Source organism: Gnatocerus cornutus, chromosome 7 (assembly GCF_029298725.1).
Source record: "Gnatocerus cornutus isolate USDA-ARS CGAHR chromosome 7, icGnaCorn1.1, whole genome shotgun sequence".
Lineage (NCBI taxonomy): Eukaryota > Metazoa > Arthropoda > Insecta > Coleoptera > Tenebrionidae > Gnatocerus > Gnatocerus cornutus.
The window spans coordinates 17,790,191-17,815,921 of record NC_142239.1 but is presented as its reverse complement, the minus strand read 5'-3'; the positions used below and the strand labels follow the sequence as shown (position 1 = coordinate 17,815,921).

General features: G+C 38.2%; 9 protein-coding genes and 1 long non-coding RNA gene across 10 annotated transcripts; 7 read left to right on the top strand and 3 right to left on the bottom strand.

The window, feature by feature from the left end:
• Positions 1 to 2,461: 2,461 nt before the first annotated feature.
• On the top strand, positions 2,462 to 4,736 carry LOC148171952 (DIS3-like exonuclease 2). The gene is made up of 5 exons (XM_088041412.1): positions 2,462 to 2,783; positions 2,832 to 3,859; positions 3,909 to 4,045; positions 4,081 to 4,505; positions 4,551 to 4,736. Exons 1-5 carry the CDS (start codon positions 2,508 to 2,510, stop codon positions 4,734 to 4,736), a joined length of 2,052 nt encoding a protein of 683 aa, XP_087897538.1. The 5' UTR covers positions 2,462 to 2,507.
• A 121-nt stretch (positions 4,737 to 4,857) lies between these two features.
• Positions 4,858 to 6,702, top strand: Mipp2 (Multiple inositol polyphosphate phosphatase 2). Its single transcript, XM_088040898.1, has 8 exons — positions 4,858 to 5,182; positions 5,226 to 5,360; positions 5,406 to 5,581; positions 5,628 to 5,904; positions 5,953 to 6,053; positions 6,102 to 6,214; positions 6,264 to 6,455; positions 6,502 to 6,702. The coding sequence occupies exons 1-8, from the start codon at positions 5,023 to 5,025 to the stop codon at positions 6,656 to 6,658; spliced, it is 1,311 nt and encodes a 436-aa protein (XP_087897024.1). The 5' UTR covers positions 4,858 to 5,022; the 3' UTR covers positions 6,659 to 6,702.
• A 4,237-nt stretch (positions 6,703 to 10,939) lies between these two features.
• On the bottom strand, positions 10,940 to 11,738 carry LOC148171950 (heat shock protein 26-like). The gene has a single exon (XM_088040691.1). The coding sequence runs from the start codon at positions 11,447 to 11,449 to the stop codon at positions 11,021 to 11,023; it is 429 nt and encodes a 142-aa protein (XP_087896817.1). The 5' UTR covers positions 11,450 to 11,738; the 3' UTR covers positions 10,940 to 11,020.
• Positions 11,739 to 12,892: 1,154 nt separating this feature from the next.
• LOC148171949 (heat shock protein 67B3-like) lies at positions 12,893 to 13,575 on the top strand. Its single transcript, XM_088041181.1, has one exon. The coding sequence runs from the start codon at positions 13,021 to 13,023 to the stop codon at positions 13,516 to 13,518; it is 498 nt and encodes a 165-aa protein (XP_087897307.1). The 5' UTR covers positions 12,893 to 13,020; the 3' UTR covers positions 13,519 to 13,575.
• A 640-nt stretch (positions 13,576 to 14,215) lies between these two features.
• Positions 14,216 to 14,746, top strand: LOC148171948 (uncharacterized). The gene is made up of 3 exons (XM_088041477.1): positions 14,216 to 14,305; positions 14,358 to 14,507; positions 14,554 to 14,746. The coding sequence occupies exons 1-3, from the start codon at positions 14,263 to 14,265 to the stop codon at positions 14,706 to 14,708; spliced, it is 348 nt and encodes a 115-aa protein (XP_087897603.1). The 5' UTR covers positions 14,216 to 14,262; the 3' UTR covers positions 14,709 to 14,746.
• On the top strand, positions 14,686 to 15,030 carry LOC148171947 (uncharacterized). Its single transcript, XR_015770425.1, has 2 exons — positions 14,686 to 14,886; positions 14,937 to 15,030. It is a non-coding gene; the product is annotated as an uncharacterized LOC148171947 (long non-coding RNA).
• On the top strand, positions 15,022 to 15,968 carry LOC148171946 (heat shock protein 27-like). The gene is made up of 2 exons (XM_088041476.1): positions 15,022 to 15,620; positions 15,674 to 15,968. The coding sequence occupies exon 1, from the start codon at positions 15,098 to 15,100 to the stop codon at positions 15,569 to 15,571; it is 474 nt and encodes a 157-aa protein (XP_087897602.1). The 5' UTR covers positions 15,022 to 15,097; the 3' UTR covers positions 15,572 to 15,620; positions 15,674 to 15,968.
• A 532-nt stretch (positions 15,969 to 16,500) lies between these two features.
• Positions 16,501 to 20,899, top strand: LOC148171945 (uncharacterized). The gene is made up of 3 exons (XM_088041420.1): positions 16,501 to 16,642; positions 19,869 to 20,030; positions 20,077 to 20,899. Exons 1-3 carry the CDS (start codon positions 16,591 to 16,593, stop codon positions 20,295 to 20,297), a joined length of 435 nt encoding a protein of 144 aa, XP_087897546.1. The 5' UTR covers positions 16,501 to 16,590; the 3' UTR covers positions 20,298 to 20,899.
• Positions 20,900 to 23,057: 2,158 nt separating this feature from the next.
• On the bottom strand, positions 23,058 to 23,837 carry LOC148171944 (uncharacterized). The gene is made up of 3 exons (XM_088041319.1): positions 23,608 to 23,837; positions 23,398 to 23,562; positions 23,058 to 23,346 (listed from the first exon to the last, which is right to left on the bottom strand). The coding sequence occupies exons 1-3, from the start codon at positions 23,651 to 23,653 to the stop codon at positions 23,120 to 23,122; spliced, it is 438 nt and encodes a 145-aa protein (XP_087897445.1). The 5' UTR covers positions 23,654 to 23,837; the 3' UTR covers positions 23,058 to 23,119.
• A 7-nt stretch (positions 23,838 to 23,844) lies between these two features.
• On the bottom strand, positions 23,845 to 24,964 carry LOC148171943 (uncharacterized). Its single transcript, XM_088041320.1, has 4 exons — positions 24,905 to 24,964; positions 24,385 to 24,462; positions 24,156 to 24,323; positions 23,845 to 24,109 (listed from the first exon to the last, which is right to left on the bottom strand). The coding sequence occupies exons 2-4, from the start codon at positions 24,425 to 24,427 to the stop codon at positions 23,916 to 23,918; spliced, it is 405 nt and encodes a 134-aa protein (XP_087897446.1). The 5' UTR covers positions 24,428 to 24,462; positions 24,905 to 24,964; the 3' UTR covers positions 23,845 to 23,915.
• Between the last annotated feature and the right edge of the window lie 767 nt (positions 24,965 to 25,731).

The following is a 25,731-nucleotide window of genomic DNA, read 5'->3' as shown; positions in this document are numbered from 1 at the left end:
CATGCGTGGTTTAATAGTTACATCGATTTAGAGAAAACTCTTGACATGTTTGATGACACTTGGAGAAAATCGGTTTATTATTGAGGGCTAATTTGGGGTCGGATGATTATAATGGGAGGAGCGGTGTGACGATGGTTGGAATTCTTCGACTGGTTTCGGTAGACACTTTCTTTTCCGGCGCGTGACCCCAAAATGGGGCAGACGTTATGCAATTCGGAGCGTTACAGTTTGTGGGGTCTTCGGATGGATCAATCAATGAAGAAACTTAACAATTTTTATTAACTTTAGAAGACTAAAAAGGAAAATTTTGGAAACTTTTGTTTTGCAAAACCAGGTTTCTAATTTCCTGTTTGATAATTTGAATTTGATAATTGCGCCAAATTACAATTAATTTTACCTCGAATTTTAAAATGTTTTGTTTTTACAAAAAATCAAGACGTTTTTTTGATTATTCTGGAATGAAATAGAATTACGAGTACCAATAAAACGCTGATAATTTGCTGCGAGAAAATGAGATTCGCGCATGTTAGTTTTACTCATTTCTGTCAAAGTCAAAATGGATGACAATAAAAGAATACTAATACAAGGTGTTTATAAATGTTTCTAGCATCAAGCGTGGCTTTGGAATTCCTGTCGTACACTTTTTTGCCGCTTTGTTTTCATAGTGAATATTACTTTCATGAAAATTTTTTATAATGTTACTTCAATGCCGTTTTAGTTACTGTTTTGTGTCCAAGTTTTTGATTTGTAGGTTTTAAACCACAACTAGAAGAATTTTCTTTTCAAAACTTACGTTGCTCTATGATTGAGGTTAGCTACAACTGTCAGTTGACAAATCCAAAGCCACATTTGTAATGAGCGGCAAAATTCTTTGACATTTCATAGCCACCCTTGATGCTAGAAACATATATAAACACCTTGTATTATTAATTATAATACATATAAAGTTTCTTCTCTATGTTTCATACGTTTTTGACGAAATTCTTACACAAATACAGTAGACTCGCGATAGTGTGAACTAATTAAGGCAAGCCTTTACATTTACAAATTGTTCATGGTAGTGAGGGTATGTGAAAAATATGTGTTACTAAGAACTTTTATTAAACAAAAAACGTAAACTAATATATGAATTTATTTTTGAACAATAACTTGTAAATATTGTCTGTTTTAGCTTCTTTTGAGACTTTTTAAATACGAGTAATGAGTAATTTACTCTATTTTTGTCAAATCAATTTATAGTTTTTTTTTAAACCATTAATTATTGGTAAGGTTAAATTCCGCAATTTTTACAACCGGCAACGTCGCCTAGAGAGATTGTCTGGTGAAAAAAAAGACAAATTAGTGACATTTCTAAAAATTACGCGCTTTCCCGTTAAAAACGTCTCTTTTACAGTCTCTTGCAAATTAAAGAATTAATAGAGGAGTTGTTTTTCACAACTCAATAAATTCAATTTTTACTGACTTTGACTTTGAGTAAGAGAATGCGGTATTAATGGTTTAAAAAAAACGGACTTTAGGTTCACTAGCGTTAAGTGTTTTTTATTTTTTAGGACCACCGAATGTATTAACTACGTTTTTGAGAATTCCAGCTCTCTGAGTTTAATCTCACAAACTGTAGATTTAGCAACATTGCATACTTGTGCATTTATACTAAAACTTAAAAATTTTGCTTTTGGAAAAGCCATGTTTGATATGTACATACATGCGCCCACATGTTTTCTGTGAATAAAATAATAAATCGCACATGCATCTTTGACAAAATCTTTGTTGTTCACGTTACCGAGGTTTTGCACTAAAATTCTGGTGTTCACTTTAGCCGGTATGCACGGTATCGCGAGTCTACTGTAATTATGTTGCGAGTAAATTAACTTTTTAGATGAGATACATGTTATTGCATTGTTATGTTTCAGTTGTACAAGTAACAATATTGTATTATAATTTCTTTGGAACCACAATATATCAATACACACCCACACATCCAACAACAGGCGGTAAAAATGACATTTACCTATAATGGAGAGTGGGGACAGAAGTATTCATCTGATTCCGTCGAATTTTAGAACAAACCTTTAATTAATCATTATTAACTTCAAAAATTTCTTTACAATTAATTTTTCCCTAAGTTTTCCCTAAAGAACAGCAAGCCTTTGATTTACACCCAAGAATTTGCAAAAATTGACGCAGAAAAATGGACTGATAGCAATGAGCTCTACTGTAGAACGTAATATCTAGCCTAGTTCGCAAAAAATTTAATATCTAAAATTAAATATTATCACTAATAACGAAACAAATAAACTTTTGATTGTAATCTTTTTTGATTTCCTGCGAAGGATAAAAAAAAATGTGTTTTTCTTTTGCATCATTTCTGAAAATAAATAATCAAAATCAACAAAATCTTATCAGTTTACTTATCACTGAGTCATTTTATCTAGACCCATTGTTAATTTAGATGAATTTTAGTCAGTTGTGATCAACAAATCGAAAAAGGGGAATTCCCTGTAATCGCAATGGAATTACTAAAGCAACCAAAAAGAAAAGAGTTTCCAAATTACATTTCACGAAACGAAGCGCTAGAAGGTGTAAAAACTGGAAAACTTTTAAAAGGAGTGTTACACATAAACCAGAAGTTTACCAAGCACTCCTTCGTCAAAAGTGAAGACCCTTCTCAACCCGACCACATGATTACCACCTTCTTTAACAGAAACCGTGCCTTGGACAGAGACGAAGTCGTGGTGAAAATCAAGAACAATAAGGAAATTGAAGTTGTTCACATTTTCAAACAGGTAAGTAAATCTTCATTGTGTTAACAGTTCAAATTAAATTTTATTTAGATCCACCCGAGAATAGCAGTCGGTTTCCTTAAAATCCAACAAAACGAGTCGAACTTTGCGCTGTTCTCTCCGCGCGACAAAACAGTGCCCAAAATGGAGATCCATCATTCTTCCTGGCCCCAAAACTTTGAAACAAAGCCTCAACATTTTAAAGACGTCTTGTTCGTAGTTCAGATTACTTCCTGGACCACGAAAAGAGTTCGTGGAAAGTTAATAGAAATGTTGGGAGTTGCTGGAAACTTGAAGGCCGAAACATTGGCAATCTTAAGAGAATACACTCTAACTCCCCGGAGCTTAGTAAAAGAGTTTTCATTCCTCAACCTGGAGATTGTCCCACGAGAAGATTTACGACGACGCTGTGTCTTTACCATAGACAATGAAGCCACTCAAGACATAGATGACGCGCTGTCGTGTGCCGAGCTACCAAATGGAAACTACGAAATTGGCGTCCACATTTCAGACGTTGGACACTTCATGAAGAAAGGGGACAATGTCGATGTAGCAGCGATGACTGCAGCCACAAACGTCTATCTAGTCAATACTCGTTGTAACATGCTTCCTGAAGACTTGCGCTTGGTATGTTCACTCCACCCAGGAGTCGACAAATTCGCATTTTCCATCTTCTTCGAAATTACACCGAGTGGTGAAATCAGAAACAGAAGAGGTGCAAAGACTGTAATAAATTCGTGTTGTCGTTTGAGCTACAAAGACGCGCAGATGTTGAGTGAGAGTAGCGCGGGAGTTCTTCCAGTTATCTACCACGGTTTTGGTGTTGAAGATTTGAGGAGAGCTGTTACAACTCTTCACAGCTTTGCTGGTCTTTTGAGGAGAAACAGGAATGAGCGGTATGGAGTGACATCACGGCGGCCTTCCCCGTCGTTTCGTCTTGACTCCATGGGGGTTCCCACAGAACTGGTGTTTGAGAAGACTTTACCATCGCAGCATCTAGTGGAAGAGTTTATGGTCCTGGCGAATGTCACAGTGGCTCAAAGGATCTTCAACGACTTTCCTAGTTTAGCTCTTTTACGGTACGTATTATCAACTATAGTGGAACTTCGTCAGTGTAGCTCTTTGTAGAGTTCATGAATCGCCAAATTTGGTAAAAATAAATCGCCTCCAAGAGAAGTTAGCGGCTCTAGGAGTACATATAAACTTTTCTTCGGCTAAAAAAATCCAGCGCTCGCTCGAAAACTACTCTTCAGATAACCACATGGGTAAGTTGATAGTTCTGTTTTATTAACACTGGTAGGTCGAGTGTTTGAGGTTGTTCTTAACCGAATCATCTCCAAGTCAATGCAGCAGCAAAAGTACGTTTGTACCGGAGGGACAATCACTGACTTTGCGCATTTTGGTCTTGGTTTACCATTGTACACTCATTTTACATCTCCTATAAGACGGTACGCTGACATCATGACCCATAGACTCCTAGCCGGGAGTCTGAAGTACTGTCCTTTTAACTGGACAACGGAAGAAGTGGAGGAAGTGGCTAAAACTTGCAATCGGCAGAATTTCCAAGCTAAGAAAGCCTTCGAGGCTAGTTTTGACTTGCATTTGACTCACTACGTGGACAGACACCAACCGTTTGTGGCAGATGCCGCCGTTTACAATGTGAAGGAAGAGTCCTTTGATGTTGTCGTTTTTAGTACTGGAAGTTCCCTCAGGATTTACACTAATGTAAGAAATGCGACTAATGAAAACTCGTTATTATTTAAATTTTAGACTTTTGATGAGAACTGGATTTGGGAGTCTAAGAAGATCTGTGATATTAAAGGGATGTGGAGAATCCGAATCGAATTTCCTCAAGCAAAGAAGACTCTTATTATCGACATCTTCACTGTTGTTAAAATTGAACTAGCAAAAGCACCGAAACTCAATCGGTTAAAAGCGAGGCTTTGTTCACCGTAGCTGGAATCTCTTCTTTAAAACAAATAAATAATTTTAAGTTCATTAAAGTTGTCGCTGTGTGTACTTTTCATTAGCTCTACCACCTACTGTACCCTAGTCGCATCCGATTTGTACTAGACTTGTGACTCTCAACTCTGCTAGAATCCGAACCCATCTGTCATCTTGACATCTCCTGTCACTTTTTCTAGGTTATATTAACGGTACTGTTACCTAAATTACAGTAAAGCATGTATTTAAAAGAGTTTACCGTGCTAGTAGTCACAAGATAGCGGCGACAATCATAGTCATGGGACTAACTGGTATCTTTCTAAGTTTTTTCGCGATTTTACTTCTAGTGACAGGGGAGAAATGTTCAAACAGCCCCAAAGAATTCGAACATCACTTGGCCACGAAGACTCCCTACAGAGTGGTAGCTAATTACAACGCAACGGAAATTACATATCCTGGTAAGGTCCCGATTTTCTTACAAAAGTGGTAACTTGAGTTTAGGTTGTGAGGCTACCAAACTGTGGGCTCTAGTAAGACATGGGACTAGGAATCCAAGCGCGACACTGATCCAGAGGATGAAGACACGGCTTGTTGAAGTCCGGGATTTGATCCTTGAAAACCTCCCTGAAGGAACAGGTTTGAAAAATTTAAGGGTTGTGCTCTTCTAAGGGTGCATTTCAGACCAAATTGGCAATGCGGATCTTGATTTGTTTCGTTCGTGGTCGGCGAAGTTGAAGGAGAAAGATGAGAAGAAGCTCACTCATGAAGGGGAGGAGGAGATGTTGGCGCTGGCTGAGAGGCTTCAAAGGAGATTTCCAAAAGTTTTAGCTAGTATTTACAGTGACACTGCTTTTAAAGTGAGTATTTGAGGGAAATAAACTTATTTTACGTGGTGTGTTGTAGTTTAAATTCACCGCCACTCAAAGAACGAAGAAAAGCGCGGAAGCTTTCGCCTCTGGACTCTTTGGAAGAAATGTTGTTAGAGACATTAACTTTCCAGAGCCTTTGAAAAGAGACCCAATCTTACGATTCTATAAATTATGTACCAAATGGGCGAAAGAAGTGAAGAAGAACCCTGAGACCGTCACCGAGATGAAAACATTCCACGATGGGCCAGAAGTGGCGAAAACCATAGAGGCTGTTAACAAAAGATTGGGATTTAGTAACCAGCTCAATTTGAGTACGTTTTTTTAATTTCCGGTTTCCTGTAATTATCTCTTTTTTGTAGGTGATGTCCATGCGATGTACATGACGTGCGCTTATGAAACCGCATGGAACAAACGTAAGCGGTCACCTTGGTGCTCGGCCTTCACCACTGAAGATCTCAAAGTAATTTTGTCTCTCGCGTAATCTAATGATTTAATTGTGTTTGCTTAGGTGATGGAATTCGGAGAAGATCTCAAGTACTACTGGGTGGATGGGTACGGCCACGAACTGACCTACAAACAAGCGTGCCCCGCCTTCAATGACGTGGTGGAATTTTTCCAGAAGTAAGCCCAAAGAGTTTTATCCCACACGTTTATCCTCATTCTTTCGCAGCAATCAAACTTACCCTAAGTCAACGGTATACTTTACACATTCCGGGACCTTGTTAAAGATGTTAGCCCATATGGGACTCTACAGGGAACAAACCCCTCTTGCTGCTAGCGACTTTGAGGCGAAATCTGAGAGGAATTGGCGCGTGAGCAGGATCGATCCTTTCGGGACAAACCTCGTGTTTGTACTATTTGAGTAGGTACCCCAATAGTGCTTACTTGGAGTTAACACAATTTTACAGCTGTCAAGGAGAAGAAAACGTGCTGACTTTACACCAAGAGGACGTTGTAAGAGTCCCTGCTTGTCCCGATAAGGATTTATGCGAACTCCAAAAGTTTGTGGACTACTATGAAGCTACCCAATGTGATTTTAACGAAATGTGTGACAACCCGAACTAATTTTATAACTGATCAAATTTTGTCGAATAAATTTTTTGAATTAACCGCCGTTTTTATAATCCCACGTGACCCGAAATCAAACATTCTATTGGAGAAAACTTAACAAAACTCGCCACGATTGGTGGAAAAAAGTCACGTGACATCGTAGTGGTCTAGTGCCACAGTCAGTTTTACCCGATTTTACAATGTCTTCTTATACAGTCTTCCCCAATTATTTTGAAGAAGAGTTAACTTACCTGAAGAACTTTACGCAGACCCTGAATTATAAAGACAGTCCTCTTCACCGCGCCATCCTCGAAGAAAGGTAACTTTTGATTCCTCCATTCTCTTCCAATCCCTCACTTCCAGACTCCACCTCCTAGAGACTCAACTTGAAGACTTTAGCGTGGATGTTAACGCCCGCAACCTAAACTTTGAGACACCGGTTCTTGCAGCTGTTAAAATACGAAACAAAGAGCTCGGCCTTCAGTTCGTGGAGCGATTGGTGGCAGTCCACGCAGATGTGAATATTCCAGACTACCATGGAGACTCTCCTTTGCACGAAGCATCAAAAAGTGACGATGGCATTGTTTCTGCACTTCTTCAACATCTTAAATGTAATGTTAACGCGAAGAACTTCTTAGGGGAGACGCCTTTACACGTGGCGAAGACTTTCAATGCCGTCGTGAGATTAGTAGAGAAAGGGGCGAGGATCTACGAACGGGATAACAGTGATAATGTTCCTCTTCATCGCCAGGTGAAGAACACCCGAATCTGTGCGTTTCTCCTCGAAAATGGGGCTTCACTCAACGCTAGGAACATTCACGGATTCACGCCGCTGCACGAAGCTGTCTTCCACAACGAGGAGAAAACCGTGGAGTTGTTCATAGCGAACGACGCCAACGTCAATGCTGAAAATAACAACACACAGAGAATAACACCGCTGCAGATGGCCTACAGGTGCCATGCTAGCGCCTTTATAAAGAAGCAACTGTGGAGGCGAGCGGCGCCGGTTTATTTACTCTTCCCTGCGAGCTACGATAATAGTACGATCCCTCAGGTCTTCCAAGAGTGGTCATCTGTTAAACGAGACCAACAGACTCTTGTGGCGTTCATTCTCGATCTCATCGCTCTGATGAAGAGCTCCAAAGACTTGAAGATGGTGACGTGTGGTCGGTTAGTAGGGCGATACTTCTTGAGCCAGATTGAGTTAGTTGGAGATCAGGTTTCAAGAGTTTTGAAGAAGTTCTCGGAGTACTTTGGAAGGACTCTTTTGAACTTCTTTCTCAAGACTCACGAGTACAATCACGATAGTTTGAGCGTGGTGGAAGAAACAGTGCACATACTGCTTGGTCACGGGGAAGTCCTCGACTACTCAGACCTAGAAGTCATCTACTTGCAGTTTGGCGATTGCGCGTTGTTGCACGAACTGTCTAAACTCCCTGCGACTCCTCGAACCCGGCGCCTCCACCAATTACCATTATTCTTGAGGGCGATATGGGATGTTACCATGGATCTCTCGAGTTGGAAACCCATCTCGACCATTGATACGATTAGTTTTTTTAACACCCACAATTTCGCTCGGTATTGTACGTTGCCCCCAAAACTCCACCGCCACTTTTTGGACACTTACCATAACATCGTCAGATTCGAACGACCAGAACTAAGTTCAGACACCATGGAAAAAACCATGAAAGAGATTGAAAGGACCTGTGGAGTTCCAACACTGCTAGAAATGAGCAGAAATGTGGCCCGACCAGTGTTGGCACGCAAATACAGAGTGAACAAAGTGTTTGATTTATACAGGGTGTTGACAAATGTGGGGGTCCCTCCGTTGATCGTTTCGCTAATAATCATGGAAATACCGCTGCACAGGAATGTGAAGACGCCGTTATATCGTCCGTATACACGCCATATTTACTTGTTGTGAAGTTTTTACCTTTTATTAACTGTTTATTAACTTTTTATTGAACTTTTTACAACTTATAGCAATTGAACAGTCTTTTTATAAGCCGTAAAGTCGGCGTCTTGTGCTTCATACAAAGGAAACTCCATCAGGAGGATAGAAATGACAATCTTCGGAAGATTAGAGTTTTCCAGCACTACTGTCAAGTCACGAGTACTTTTTAATCCAAGCTTCTTCGACAGGACTTTTCTTGTGTTATTCCTCGCCAACTCCAGCAAACTAGGTACTCCGCTCGTCTTCTCCAGTCGGTCAATCGCCGCTTCCATCCCCTTGGAACGCAACTCCGGAAGCTTAAACCTCACAATGTCATTGTAACTCTGTTGAAATTGTCGTGCAAGTTTGCGGGGTAATGTTGCGTACCGCGCCATTAAATGAATGTTATAAAGGTCCACCACGTCTACGTTCGAACACACTTTTCTGTTCACTAAAATTGTACCATCGATGGTAACATCACATAAAAACCGTAAAAAGAGTGGTAAGTCTTTTCGCTTCCTACTCTTCTCAGCGGTGACTCTCTTCAAAAGTTTATGCAACAACGCACAATCGCCTTTCTGGAGGAAGATGACCTCCAGATCGGAGTAATTGAGGATTTCACCGTGGAGAAGTAACACGTTGATGAGTTCCTCCAGGTCTTTGGAAGACACACGCGCGTAGTCCGTCGTACGCAGGATGAAATTTAGTACGGAATGCCCGAGGTACTTGGAGAAGCGCCACATGAAAAACCTGCAGTCTCTCGGTGAAAGCTCTGCTATTTTTCCATAGAAAAAATCTGCGACTAATTTTGCGGAAGGTATCCACCACACAAGCGGACAGTTTTCCAACAGTTCCACCAGCTCAAAGAGAAACTCCATAAGTTCGCCCGTGTGTTTTGACCAGATTTTCAGCACCTCGTCCCTCTTCAAGGCGTCAAAATTAATAACGAAAACCAAGTGCGCCGGTTTGGTCCTCTCCCACAACAAATCTTTGATTCTTCTCGTGCACCGATGGACGTAAGCGAGGTAAAGCGCTGACACTTCGCTGACATCTTCGGCGCCGCTGTCGAGGAGAAAGAGTGCGGTTTCTTGGTTGTTGTTGACCAGCGCTTCGTGCAGAGGCGTTCTATTATTAATATTGAGAGCGTTGATTCGAGCTCCGTGGTGGACAAGAATCTTGCAAGTTTCAACATCTCCAACGTGCTTGTGAAGAGGCGAGTTCCCACTGGTGTCGCTGGCGTTGGTATCAGCACCATACTCAATTAAAATCCTCGCGATTTCCGAACTTCTTGCGAGGTGCAAAGGCGTTTCTCCCAAGTAATTCTTCGCGTGGACATCACTTTTGTAGGACAGAAGCAACTCCACGAGTTTCTTAGTGGTGGCCACGTGAAGAGGAGTGTCGCCTTTGTTGTCAGGGATGTTGGGGTCACCTCCAGCTGCGATCAGCTTCCGGACTAGATGGATGGCAGTGTCTTCAAATGGGAGTTTCACAGCCGCCATCAAAGGAGTCTCATTATTCATGTTTAAAAGATTCACGTCTTCGGGGTGCTATAGTTGGACCTCCACGAGAAACAACCTGAAAAAATCATGGAAAGAAAGAGAATAACATTAACAGTGGTGGTCGTACCTTTCTCCAATAATTGCAGAGTGCAGCAGACTAATTTCGCCTTTTAGAGTGGTCACCAATGAATGTTCATCCAAGTCCATTGCCGTAGAAATGAAGAAATGTTAATGTTTGTTTCCAATAGCGTGTTTACAAAGCCGTTAAATTCTCATTATCTTCCGGAGCTAATAAGTCGAAATTAATTGTGCTTATTGTTAGGCGAAGACAACTTCGTTTCGATAAGAAATTATTGACTTTTTAGAGATTATCGAAAGATATCTTTAACTGGAGGGGACTGGAGGGTCTATTCACCCTCGCTACATAAGGGTGGCGATGTAGGGGGTGATTTAGATGTTGGGGTCAGGGAAAAGGCAAGACGGACTGACTGACATGACAAAGACACCTAATTCGATCACAAAATAAAAAATTCAAAGTCTTGAAAGCTAAAAGTTAAGTTGGACCTTCTGGAGGTCAAAAATCTTGAAGACTAAATGAAGAACTTAACTTTTAAAGAGAAAGGGCACTTACTTCTGGAGCAAAAGGGCGAGCCTTGAGCCACAATCTTTTATAAATAAACAACTCATTTCTATGGTTCGAAATCATAACAAAAAAAGAAGCACCCAATCCGATTCACTTCATCCACACCCCCGCAAAGGGGTGGTGGTAAATTCCCGATTTAGAGGGCCCCACGTGAGCGAACTATTTTAAGCCAAACTCACGTGGGCCAACATTGCACAACCTGTCGCAAAGAAACACCATCTAAATGAAAAAACTTTATTTTTCCCTTTTCATTACATAAATAAAAGCAACTATGTACAAAACAGCCTCAGTCTCTTCTTCGTTTACTTCTTCTCCCCTTCTTCGCCCCCGTACGGCTTCCCAGTCTTCAAAATCGGCACTTCTCTCCCTTTCTCCTCCTCCACAACCCTCGGCGCAGAAATCGTCAAAATCCCATCAGAAGACAGTTTCGACTCAACTTTACTCATATCGTGCCCTTGCGGCAGCACAAATCTCCTCACAAAACTCCTGGAGATGTAGCCATCACCTTCTTGCTTCTCTTTGTGCTTTCCCTCAACGGTGACGATGTTATCATCTGTTACTTTAATGGTGATGTTCTCCGGTTTGAACTCTTGCACGTCGAGATCCGCTTGGAATTTATTCTTGCCGAAACGGACAGAGGCGTCGATGTCGTGGTGAGCGATGATGGCGCGCCACGGTCTCCACAGGCGGAGGATGTGGCGGAAATCGTGAGATAGCACTGGGTAGAACATTCTTCGATGCGAGCGGCGCTTGGATCGAACTGGCGAGAGCGCGCTTCGAGCTGTATTTATACGACGGAGAGGAGTTCGGGAGAGTTCTAGAAGCCGCGGAGATTCTACCTCTGGAGATTTCTAGAAATTATTTACAAAATTTGCAAGAGATTGTGAGGGGGAAAAAATCATTTATATAATGTTTTACTGGTTGCATATCTACGAAAATTTAATTACAAAAAAACACAATAAAACTGAGTTTTGGATCAGTAAGCAATTTTCAAAATTTATTTGTATTAATTTTTTAAAGTCCCGTTTTCTTCCAAACAAATTTAAAATTTTGATTTTGGTGAATGTTCACATTGAAACCACTGAATTGAATGCAAGTCTATTTTTATTTCTCACCTTTAAACAAGTCAATTTAAATGCTGATAAGACTTCTTATCAATTCCGACCAAAACACGTAAACAGGACGATAAATAAAAACACAATTGTATGGTAAAAACGTTTATTATCACAAATATTCAGTCAACCACCCCAGAATTCGCCAAACCCACCCCCATGCAATTTTACAACTTGGATCTAACTACACCCCCATCCCCTTTCACTTTGGTCACTGGAATGTTACAAATCGGATTATTATTCCTATCCCTGTTCTTCACCCTCGGCACCCTAATTGTTAAAATCCCATCCCTGTAAAGTTTACCCTCAATTTTCTCCACATCGAAACCATCAGGAATAGCACACTTCTTCACAAACTGCCGCGAGATGGTGCCATCGCGGTCCTTCTTGTCTTCATGCTTTCCTTCAACAATCACGACACCATCTTCAGTGAGTTTGATCTTGAGGTCCTCACGTTTAAAGTCTTTCGCGTTCAAATTCAACTCGAAGAAGTCTTCAGTTTGTCGAGGCGAAGAGAAGAAATCCGAAGGGAAGGAAGAATGTGGGAATGAGTCTTTGAAAAGGAGGAGGGACATCCCGAATTCCCGAATTCCTAGAGACTTGACAGGTTCGAAACGTCGTGGATGACAAGCGAGTTGCGACTAGAAATTTCTAGAAGTGGGAGCGTAGAGAGGGGACTCGGCGTGACCGCGCGGTCAATAATTTCTCGATAATGAAATGATTAATGATAATGAAGAAGTTTCTGAGGAATTCGACGGTGCTTTTGGGGCTCTTCGACAATCACTGACTGGTTGATAGAAAGTCATTGCCAATTACTTAGTTTGTTTAGACAACCAGTTAAACACTCCTGCGTTTCTGCAACTATAAGCGCAGGAAGGAAATCTGCACGATCATTCCTGCCGCCTCTACGGCTTTTCGGACAATTCGCATTCGTCCATGGATGTGGTCCTCTTGGGTCTCTTTTACCCCAAAAGAAAGCCCACGTTACTTAGACTTTACAGACGCTTTTCTGATTATTGCGCAACAATAAAACTCACGTCGTCACTCTTCCAGAATCTTCCAGATCTTTGCATGAGTCGCCCTGTTCGATTACACCACGCCATTTTTTATCGAAACTTCTCGAACACCTTCATACCTATATAATCCCACTACGATCCATCTCACCTCAGTGTCATCACAACGCTACCAACATGCCTATCAACTTCTTCGCTCGTCCTCGCTGCTCCGACTCCCAGATGCGGGACCACCAAATGGCTTGGGGTTTGTACCTGGAAGACCTCTACTCAATGGTTCCTCCAGAGCTCCAACAACTAGTTTCAAGATACGCAGGAGGGGAATGTCCCATGAGATCTCCGTCGAACGTTTCATCGGACAGAAATAAATTTCGAGCGACTGTGGATGTGAAAGGGTTCAAACCGGAGGAAATCAGTGTGAGGGTGGTGGAGAACACCGTCGTGATTGAAGGAAAACACGAAGAACGAGAGGATGAACACGGGACGATTTCTAGGCAGTTTGTTAGAAAGTTTAATGTGGGGAGAGAGTTTGATTTGAGTCGAGTGGAGTCGAGGTTGTCTTCGGATGGCGTTCTTAGTGTGACGGCGCCGAAGATTACGAGTGGAGATGAGGAAGGAGCCACCGTCATCCCGGTCATCCAGACGGGACAAGCAGCTAGCGAAGAACAGCAGTGAATATTGTTAATTTTATGTAATCAAATATTACTATTACTATTAGTTATGTATGTTAAATACGGGTATATAGGTAAACAATAATAAATATTTATTATTTAAATGTAAAATGCAGTTTTTATCTTCCTTGTTGACAACTTTTAATTCCCTTCTTCCTCACATTCTCATTCTGTAAAAATTTCAAACATTTTTATTTCCCGCGTCGAGTGAAATGTTAAAAGGGCCAACCAAGTTAAGACATACGGCATGCCTAACTTCAGGTTTAATGTTTAAATAAATATTAATTAAACAACAACCGACGTTCAAATCTCAAATTAAAAATTAGATTCTTTCTCCTGAGATCTAAATTGACAAAGAGAAATTGCAGCCATATAAAAATTAAAAAAAAATAATTAAAAATTAACAAAGGAACGCATCAAAAATCTTTAACAGATTTTTGTTCCTGAAGTTCAAATTGATGGAAAAGTCGGTTTTCAAGAAATTTTATACTAAATTTCAAAATGAAAGTCTTCAGATCAACAAGTAACGGTGCTGCTGATTCCATTTCTTTCGTCAAATTTTTCAAAAAATCTAAGTTTTCAGTTTGATGCCCTTATTTGAAAACAAATTCTGTTATTTTCATTTTTATCTTCCTGGGAAATTATTATCATTCCTTCTAAGGTCACGCAGGTCGCTACTGATAAGAATTTAATTATATTAGCGTCATCAGTTGTTTGGTAAGCTAAAGAACCACCACAACTCTTAACAATGCCAGCAAAACTCCTAGTTTTGGCATTTACAATCAGCATAGGTAAGCTCGAACTTCAAAACAAACTAGCAGAATCTCGTTTCTAACTCAACAGCACTGGCTCTAAACTGCTACAAATGCACGTCCAATAATCACCACCTCTGCGGTTCTAGCAACATCACCAACGGCAGTCTTCCTTCTGTAAACTGTAACGAAGGCCCCGTTGGATTAATGCCATTTCAGTGCATTAAAATTGTTACCAGAGGTGAGTGTGTGCTTTATTGTTCTTCAGATTCTGATTCTGAGCACAGGTAAGGATGACTCAGAGGACGTCACTCGAGCTTGTGCACCTAACGTTAACACCACTTGCGATTCTGTCATTGGTGTTCTTCGGAAAGTTACCAAAGGCCCAGAAATAGAAAAGATTGATTGTTTTACATGTCCCGATGACAATTGTAACGTGTGATTATTAAAACTGTTAAATAAACTTGTCTTTTGCCGTCATTTCGGTCCTCAGAGTTATGAATAACAACAGCAGAAGAAACATTTCTAAGTTTGAAGATAAGAAAGATGGCTGCTCGAAGGCTTCCGGTTCTGTAGAGTTTCATTCCACAAACTTAGAATTACTAGTATCATCTAAAGGGGTGTGTAATGTAATATGAAATTCATAGTAAAAAATTGAGGCGCAATTTAGGATTTCTGCATAATTGGTGGCATAACTTTACGTCTCGATGAGTCGCAAATCCTCCAACGCCCATTGTAACATTTCACCACAACATTTCTTATCGAAAATTCTCGAATCCTCTCACACCTATAAAACCAAGCCACGACCATCTCCACCTCAGTCTTACCAAAATGCCCATCAACTTCTTCGGTCGTCCTTTCCCCCACTGCAACTCGCAGATGCGTGATCACCAATTAGCCCTCCGCCTGTACCTGGAGGACATGTACTCATTGCTTCCTCCAGAGCTCCAACAGCTAATTTCGCGATATTTAAGATGCCCTGTGAGTTCTCCAACAGTTTCGTCGAACGAATTTCGCGCGTCTTTGGAGGTGAAGGACTTCAAACCGGAGGAAATCAGTGTTAGGGTGGTGGACACCACCATCGTGGTTGAAGGGAAGTTTGAGGAACGAGAAGACGAGCATGGGAGGATTGCAAAACAGTTCGTTCGGAAGTATAATGTGGGAAAAGAGTTTGATTTGGGTCGAGTGGAGTCGAGGTTGTCTTCGGATGGGATTCTTAATGTAACAGCGCCGAGGATTGCTGGTGGTGAAGAGGCGGGAGTGACAGTGATACCGGTGATTCAGACGGGGGAATCGTCGAATTAAAGACAGACAATTGGTACTTTATTGTTAATTAAAGAAGTATCAGTGGGTGGTATGTACAATAAGCGATTTGTGGAGAAAGTATCAATAAAAAGTCACTCTCAGGTCTTGAGTTTTCTTGGAGTTGTCATAATACGAAAAATAAAGAAATAGGGTGTATAATGTGTTGCCTAACTCTCACTATTTCTAATTCTAATCCACTAAAATAGATTTTTCGTTTCTCAAATATTTGCCCAATTTCTTTGCTTCGTTATTATCCGCGCGATAACTTTAACAAATATTGTTCCTCACACTCTTACGCCTGCAATTATCAAACAAAACAGAAAGAAGTAGGTTACAGAATGAACTTTCCGGTAATTGCTTCAATTTTAGTGTAGCAAGTGTTGAACACGAAAGTAAAAATGAGGTCGTAAAACCTATTGATTATACAAATTTTAATAGATCTGATTCATTGTTAACCTGTACTGACTCATTACCGACGAAATCTGTAACTTTTTATGTCCACAAAAATGATTCCTGCTAATTGGAAAAGTAATTTGTACGACCATTGTAAATTGCTTGGAAAAATTCCATCGTAAAACGTTTCTAGGGGATGCTGTGTTATTGATTCCAGTAGTCATAATAAAATTCGCCCTTGACACATCCCCGGGAAACAAAGATCTGCGTTATCACTGTTATCACAATCCAGCAGTGACGCCGTCTTCAAAAGAACCAAAAGAACAGAATTATCTCTAGTATTCGGGGCAGTTTCGCAACGGAATTCCTCACAGTGACCCTGTTTTGGTTCGGCGGCCCTTTGTCTGGCCCTCCACTCCCTTCTTCGATCTGCACCCCCTTTCAGGTCACTTCTCTTAGTTTTATCTATTCACCCCACTTTCGTTCGTGTTCATTCGCCAGACCCCTTCTTTATTTCGGCGGCTCGGAGTCCACTTTATTACCGTCCTGCTTGCAGTTGCAGAAAGAAGCGTTGCTCTGTTGGTGTTGAATCGATAAACGGGCGTTGTTCAGTGCAAATACCAAGAATGGCAGCGAAAATCGTGCAAGGTGTTCTTTTCCTTTTGGCCATCAGCTCAGGTAAGATTTCGAGGTTTTTTCTTTGTGGAATTTGCCGGGGATTCAAGGTGATGGTAAGTTTGTTGATGATCTCACGAGGGAAAAATATTATGTTAATTGAGATGGGGGAGATAAGCTAAAGCTAATTAAAGTGCGGGGGCTTCTAATTAATTTTTTCAGAGGTTCCAACAGTCATCAACAGGCTATAAAATTGTCCATCTGTGGATGAGCTGACTCTTTTACGACGTCTTTCCGAATAAATCCAAATCACGTCTTTATCACCGTCATTAACGCGTCTTAAATCATTTTAATATTGTGGGAATATTTATAGTCTGCAGGTTTGACCTGAAATTATGCTCGTCATAAACGAAAGAATCACTTTCTGATCAATTTTCGCGCCGACAAATATTTATCCAACGTTTTGTTTGTCTTCCGTAAAATGCTTGTTTGATAAAATTAATTAAATGGGCGTCTTATCAGCACTTTCTGCTTTTGAATTTTTCCTTGCTTCACGCCAAAGTAATTAATTAAAGAGCCTAGGGAATTTCAGCACGACCATGAAACTCTTTATCGAAAACCGTGAATATTATCTTCATTAAATTAATCAAAATGTTTGAGCTGAGTCAGCCTTTGAAACTCATTTGCGTGGTTGATTGACTCACATCCTGAAATGGTTTCGTTATGTCAATTTATCAAATGTGAAAAGTTTGCGGGTAATTCGCGCTGAAATAATTTACATAATTTTTGGCCCGGGGTTAACACTTCTTAAAAATGGCATAAACTCACTTTCTCGCAAATTTCCTTGTATATTTATTTAACTTCTCCTGATTTTCTTGTGATTTTGTCTAACTTCCCCTTTTTTGCTTGTCTAATTTCCCCTGATTTTTAATGTGATTTATTTCGTCTAATTTCTTCTGATTTCCTAATAATTTAGTTCAACTTTCCCTAGTGTCGTTGTGATTCTGTCCAATTTTTCATGATTTCCTTCTGATTTCGTCTAACTTCTCCTGATTTCCTTGTGATTTGGTCCAACTTCCCCTGATTTTTTTGGGACTTCGTTTAATTTCCTCTGATTTCCTTGTGATTTTGTCTAACTTTCCCAGATTTTCTTGTAATTTACTAATTTTTCTTGATTTTATTGTGATTTAGTCTAACCACTCCTGATTTCTTTGTGATTGCGTATAACTTCCCCTGATTTTCTCGTGATTTCGTCTAACTTTCCCTGATTTCCGTTTGATTTTGTCTAACTTCTTCTGATTTTCTTGTGATTTTGTATTACTTTCCCTGATTTTCTTGTAATTTCTTAATATTACCTGATTTCCTTGTGATTTCGTCCAATTTCTTCTAATCTCGTTGTGTGTCTAACTTTCCCTGATTTTCTTGTGATTTCATCCAATTTCTTCTAATGTCGTTGTGATTCTATCTAACTTTCCCTGATTTTTTTGTGATTTCGTTTAACTTTCCCAGATATTTTTGTAATTTCGTCTAACTTTCTCTGATTTTTTTGTGATTTTGTCTAACTTCCCCAGATTTTCTTGTGTTTTCGTGTAATTTCCCCAGATTTTCTTGTGATTTCGTTTAACTTTCCCTGATTTCTTCCAAATTTTCTTGTGATTTCATCCAACTTTCCCTGATTTGCTTGTGATTTCGTTTAATTTTTCCGGATTTTTTGTGATTTCGTCCAACTTTCCCTAATTTCTTTTCAAATTTTCTTGTGATTTCGTCCAACTTCCTCTGATTTCCTTGTGATTTTGTCTAACTTTCCCTGATTTCCTTGTGATTTCGTCTAACTTCCTCTAATTGCCTTGTGATTTCGTCTAATTTTTCCTGATTTTTTTGTGATTTTGTCTAACTTCCCCAGATTTTCTTGTGATTTCGTGTAATTTCCCCAGATTTTCTTGTGATTTCGTTTAACTTTCCATGATTTCTTCCTAAATTTTCTTGTGATTTCGTTCAACTGCCCCTGATTTCCTTGTAATTTCGTTAAATTTTCCCGATTTCCTTGGGATTTCGTCTAACTTTCCCTGATTTCTTCCAAATTTTCTTGTGATTTCATCCAACTTTCCCTGATTTGCTTGTGATTTCGTTTAATTTTTCCGGATTTTTTGTGATTTCGTCCAACTTTCCCTAATTTCTTTTCAAATTTTCTTGTGATTTCGTCCAACTTCCTCTGATTTCCTTGTGATTTTGTCTAACTTTCCCTGATTTCCTTGTGATTTCGTCTAACTTCCTCTAATTGCCTTGTGATTTCGTCTAATTTTTCCTGATTTTTTTGTGATTTTGTCTAACTTCCCCAGATTTTCTTGTGATTTCGTGTAATTTCCCCAGATTTTCTTGTGATTTCGTTTAACTTTCCATGATTTCTTCCTAAATTTTCTTGTGATTTCGTTCAACTTCCCCTGATTTCCTTGTAATTTCGTTAAATTTTCCCGATTTCCTTGGGATTTCGTCTAACTTTCCCTGATTTCTTCCAAATTTTCTTGTGATTTCATCCAACTTTCCCTGATTTGCTTGTGATTTCGTTTAATTTTTCCGGATTTTTTGTGATTTCGTCCAACTTTCCCTAATTTCTTTTCAAATTTTCTTGTGATTTCGTCCAACTTCCTCTGATTTCCTTGTGATTTTGTCTAACTTCCCCTGATTTCCTTGTGATTTCGTCTAACTTCCTCTAATTGCCTTGTGATTTCGTCTAATTTTTCCTGATTTTTTTGTGATTTAGTCTAACTGCCTCTGATTTCCTTACAATTTCGTTAAATTTTCCCGATTTCCTTGGGATTTCGTCTAACTTTCCCTGATTTCTTCCAAATTTTCTTGTGATTTCATCCAACTTTCCCTGATTTGCTTGTGATTTCGTTTAATTTTTCCGGATTTTTTGTGATTTCGTCCAACTTTCCCTAATTTCTTTTCAAATTTTCTTGTGATTTCGTCCAACTTCCCCTGATTTCCTTGTGATTTTGTCTAACTTCCCCTGATTTCCTTGTGATTTCGTCTAACTTCCTGGAAATTGGAGGAAATTGAATCATAACGAATAAATTAGAAAAATAACTGTCATGAAGTTTAGAGCCCCTTCGAGAAACCAAGAATAAATTTAACTATTTGGCTCCCGCGCTGTCCCGAAATAACGCTTCTAATTCAAATCGATGCCACGCGAATTACCTCCAATTGTGAAAACCAAAGAAGCCGAGGTCAACCTTGGTTTCGCTTTCGATTCTTCCAGAGTTCACTCACCCATTGATTCTTTTTCCAGCATTGGCTCTAACTTGCTACAAATGCGATTCAAGCGAAAACAAACTCTGCGCTTATGGCATCAGCAGTTTCACCTACAGTTCCGTGGATTGCAATGAAGATATTGGAGGCGGATCTTTGACCAGCTGGATTCCAAAACAATGTGTCAAGCTCGTTGCTCAAGGTGAGGCCCTCAATTGTGTTAACGCGCTATTACAATTTATTTTTAGACAATGATGGTAAGGAGTATATCGCCCGTGGTTGTATGCCGCACACCGGAGGAGCGTGTACTGCGATCGCTAAAGCATTGAACTTCTTTTCTAATGTCGATGGTGGTGTTAGAGATTTGAGTTGTTCGACTTGTGACAGCGATAAGTGTAATCCTGCTAGTAGGATCACTGGTTTTACATTCCTGGGGATAGCTATGGCTGCTTTCGTCTTCTTGCTTTAAGATGTTGTGTGAGGGTGTTTTAGTTACCAGAAGGTTACAATTTGTTGCTGTGTATCATGCCTTTGAAATTTCTGTAGTTTCCGAAAAGGACTATTTTTCTATGAACTAGCTACTCAACTGAGTTATATTCATGTTAGTATTTTACAGAGTTTCCAAATGTTGCTTTTTATAAGTGTTAGCTATTGCTAGATTAGAGTAGAAACAATAACCAACCGAATATAGTACTCGATGTGAAATTAGAAGCTTCATTTTTATTAGATTGATATTGTAAGGATATTTTCGATTTAGTTTGTCCGGACCAAATAGGAGTATACGAATTTATTTGTAATTTTCAACAGTGCTGTTGCAATAAAATTTTGTAAAAAAACTCTATTTTTTACTTCCTTGAGAAGAACTACAATAAAGATTAGAAATAGTTTTGTAAAAGATATGAGGAGTTAGGCAACCAATTTTTCACCGATTAGTGAAATTGTCACAATTCTAGTGAATTAATTGTTGCATAAACTCGGATATTATTTGGTCTTCAATACAGTTCTGTATTCTTTAAAATGTAAAACAGGTGTAAAACATTATTTTTGTAAATAAATACAACTGTTTATCGTCGAATTAAATTTATTTTCCTTCTTTGAATCGTTTTCAGCTTACATTTCCAGTTTCAGTGTTATTAGCGTTAATAAGAAGCTGTGGAAAATCATTTAAAATATGCTTTCTAACGAACTCTAAAAGTCCGCGGGAAAGTTAATTTTTGCTAAGATATTTGAGAAAAACTGGTGAAAATTTCGAAAAACGAACGGGTTTGAAAATTTTTATGACAGTTTTTTGCATAGAACTCCTAATTTAGTACTTTGATTTTATATTGTAATAGGTCAATAAAAAGATAGAGATCTCTGCTTTCTAACGTAGTGTTAAACAAGTTATTATCTCTTGCCACTTAGAAGTTACATGACAAAGAATATTAAGTGGTTTTTAGACAAAAATCATGTGTTGTTAACTTTCGAAGATTTTGTAAAAAATTCAATATGAACACCCACAAAATTGTAGTTTTTTAATAAATATCGCGATTCTCATTTATTTTACTAGTCAGAATGGAAGATCACAAATAAAAAATATGCAAAAACTGATAAAAAGTTGTTTGTCGAGTTTTTTTATAATTCAGGTAAATTTAAAGACGTTTTGGTATAAATTTAGACAATTTTGCGCCTCAGATAAAATTTTCGTTAAATTAAATAATATTTTCATCGGTTACGGCCATCGGATTGCCCGGAAAAAAGTTCAAGTGAAGAAACAAAAAAAAAATTTTCGGTGACATACACTTTCCCATTTTGTGCTAATTTTCTAATAGATTGGCAATTATTTGTGTTTAATAGTTGCTCATTGAGTTTTCCAAAAAATCTGAACAATTCCTTTTACAGGTTTCCACCCTCTAATTTTTTTGGTCTACAAGCAAATTAAGAACTCTTTATCCTCAAGAAGTTTTCCAAAATGTAGTATTCTGCGTTGCGTTAGCATTAAAGTAATTTTAAAACTCAATATGTGCCTAGAAATTAGAATTTTTTAAGCATTGTTTTATAAAATCGCCAAAAAGTAAAAAAAAAATTTTTTAAGAATATTTCTGAATCTGGGCCTTATAGAGCAAAGCAGACTTCGGAATTAGGATTTCATTCCAAAATTTGTTGGCTTGTGTAATCATCAAAAAAGCCCTTAAGAATCCTGCAAAATGTTTACAAAAATATCATATAAAATTTTTACAAAAAAATCGAAAAACGGTATCTGCAAAATGTTAAAAATCCACAAATTTAAAAAATTAGATGTACCATTTTATCATTACAAAATTGATTTTAATTAATACATATGTATGTATAGCAGAAATTTTTTAAAGAATTCTCCCTAAAATCCCCCAAAACCCCCTCGAAATAATAAAAATTAAAAAATCTTTCAAAAGAAACGTCTAAAATATCTGCAAAAATTTTAATCCAGTTTTAAATTATTCTAAATTATTGCGGTTTTTATATTATTAGCTTTAATACATAATAAAATTGAGTAAGAATCAAATAAACATTTGATAATAATAATTTAATAAATATTGCTTATTTTACGTAAAAATTTAATTAGTTCAATAAATTTATATTACCGCAATAAATAAATTGATATCAGCGGAGGCGGCTGTTACTATTACGTTTCTAATTGTTATCAGTACCATATCACTTAATAGATCTGATATCATAATAGCTAAATAAATAAATTATAAATTAGCAACTTCCTAGATTCACAAATTTCACATTTTTGGAGTTATAAAACTCAAGTATTAAAAATTTTGAACAAAAAAAAAGAAAGTAAAAATAAGCCTTTGATTACGATTTTTACAGTTTTACAGTGGCGTAATTAAAAAAAAGTAATTGCATGATCAGTTTTTTTTAACAAACTTTCTAATTAATGCCATAACTTTGACACTTTTTAGATAAGCAACTTAAAAATTTCAGAGTTTGTTAGTCCATAGATTAGATGCACCAATATTCTCAAATTTTTGATCACGTCCGTTTACAATTTCAGATACAAGACAAATTAAAAAAGAATGCGTAGACAACCAATTCCACGCTATACACTGAGTTGTAAAATTGGTTGCATACCTGGGGTAATAATTTACTTATCATTTCTTTATTGATTTAGTTTCTCCCCTGTTTTTCTAAGAAAATCGTTTCTGATTATTTTCTTTAGATCTTTCCGCTAAGTGTTCTTTCAAACGAAAACTCGCAATTGTGCTTATCAAAAGTATTTATTTGTGACCTTATCTTAACAAACAGATTTTCCAAAATAGTGTATCATTACGCAAACAAAACAAACAAAACGTTTAAAACACAAATCGAAGCTAATAAAAGCAACCCACTGCTCCCAACCTTCGTGCCAAAATTACAAAAATCGCTGCTACATTCATAACAATACGTATCAGCAGCAACGATTCCAATCGAGTCTTTAACCCTCCACAAATCTTGAGACTTACATATTCCGTTAGGGATGCAACCCTTCACTGACGTTTCAAGATTATACGCATCTAGAATTGTACACTTGAATAAAAACACAACCAATTTCAGTTTAACCTTACTGGTTCCCACAAGCGTGAAACAACTCACTCCATTTTCAGGCAAATCGATATCTAGCGGTGGCAAATTTTTACTGTGCTCACAATTCCTTTCTTTTACTGTCTTCTTTAAAAGCCCAGTGATCGGATCTTGTTCAATTTCACTGACGTAACAGTACAAGGCGGTTGCTACAACAATTCGACAATGTTTGTGCACTTAATTTTCGTTTTTACCTCCATGGAAACAAAGAAGAACGCCGATGAAGACGGTGGTTTTCATTACTGCGAACCGAGCGGACGGGAGGTTGTATACTACTAACTTTATGTTAAATTTTTCATGGACATTCCAAATCTATTTTTGTTTCTTGGAGTTTCAGTAACTTTTTCAATTAAGTTTAATTGATGTCGCGGAACGAGATGGATTGATTGGAATGGGTTCGACCATGGGTGTGGAGAGAAAAAACGAGCGGCCTGAGGTGTTTGATATCGGTTGGTAGCCCTGCGACAGTGCTACCAACTCAATACGTTTATTAAAGTGTTCACTAGACTTGGTGGAGGAGGATGCACCCCACAAATAGTAGAAACGTGATCTGAGTCGCCACCCCCGTCGAATTACACCCGTCGTCGTCGCACTGCACGCACCGCACGGCGCCCGCACTTTTGTCTTCTAGAATCCCCTCTAGTTTATCACACGAGTTCTTGGGGAAGCACCCTTTGACTACCGCTTCGTTACCACCTAAAAAAACCATTAAAAAAATGAGAAATAAACAATTAGAACGCACCTTTAGTGATCCAACTTGTGAAGCAACTCATCTGGAAGTTCGGTTTGCCCTGCGACTTCTTCTGGAGTTTGCGAATCTCGTTGATATAGATGTCGCACTCCTGGAGGGTGTACCCGGGAATAATCTTCTTTTCTTTGAAGTTGGAAGTGTAGCACTTCAACGCAAAGCCTGGAGGAGTAAACAATGACCGAATGACGTTTGTTTGTCTAATAATATTTGTGGAACTTACAAGTTTCGATGACGAAAAGTAGAAAAAGCACGTTTCTGGACATCTTCGTCGGCAATGAGCGGCGATATTCCAAACGGTCTGATTAGATTAAAGGCTTACATCTAAACACAACACATATGGTGCGTTTTTTCCGAATGTGTTTGGTTTTGGGAAATTCAATTAATTGTCGTGATTGATCGCCAACGATAATAAAATTAATGCACGATAAGTTCATAATTTTCAGTCAAACATTGCTAAGTGAGGTATCATGTGAAGGCCGAGGAATATTAATAGGAAATTGAGTAAACATTGAGTATATAAAAGTGTTTAGAATGAGGTGGGAGATGAAGGTGCAAAAGTTTGAGGAGTTTCACCGGAAATTTATTAATTTCAATTGAGGGTTATCGCGGAACCACTTGAATTATCTCCCTATTAATAATAGTTGAGTGAATATGAAGCACATGTTCGCGGTTTGGAAAATCGAATTGGACTGTGTTTGGTCGTGTACTGAGATTAGAGAGATAAGTGTACAAAGACTTACCAGCAGGATGTACACAGTGATTGATGCATTTCGATGTGTCCTGGCAGTGCTAATTTTGCTCGGTCCGGGCGAATTTTTCTACTCATATAGTAAACACATTAGGTGACGCATCTTATTACAGATAGATCAAAATTCTTTTTTATTGCAAAAATGTAAAAGTATGTATAACTGGTTGCATTCTTTACGTTTAGATTTCTAGAGAATTTTTCGGATTTTTTATAGTCTTGTATTAGAGATACGAAGTTAAAATTTTCAGGATCTTTGATGTCTGTGTTGGATAAAATTATAAAGTTGTAACTACACAAGAAGAACATTGAAAAAATTGTATTTCAGAATCAGAAAGAAAGTAGCAATTCTGATACTAAATTTAGTCCTAAAAATTACAGTTTTTGGATTTAAGAGACGAATTTTTCAGAATTGAATAATTTTCATTTCTCTATTAGACACACCAAATTGCAAAATTGTAAATACACAGAATTACAGAATCAGGGAAAAAGGAGCGATTTTTTTACCAAAAGTTCTGTAAATCCGATAGTTTTCGGTTTAAAAAGTTGAGATTTTCAGGATTTACTAGTTTTAATTTTTGTATTAAGCACACCAAATTGCAATATAGTAACTGGCCAGAAAAAAATCTAAAAATTTTGATTTTGGATAAGAGTGAAAATCTTCGAAACTTTTTATTTAATTCCGTAAATTATCAAAATGAGATTTTCAGTATTTACTAGTTTTGATCTCTTCATTAAACACCCCAAATTACAATATTGAAACTGCACAGAAAAAAATTGAAAAGTTTTTAAAAATTTTTATTTCAAAATCAGGGAGAAAGG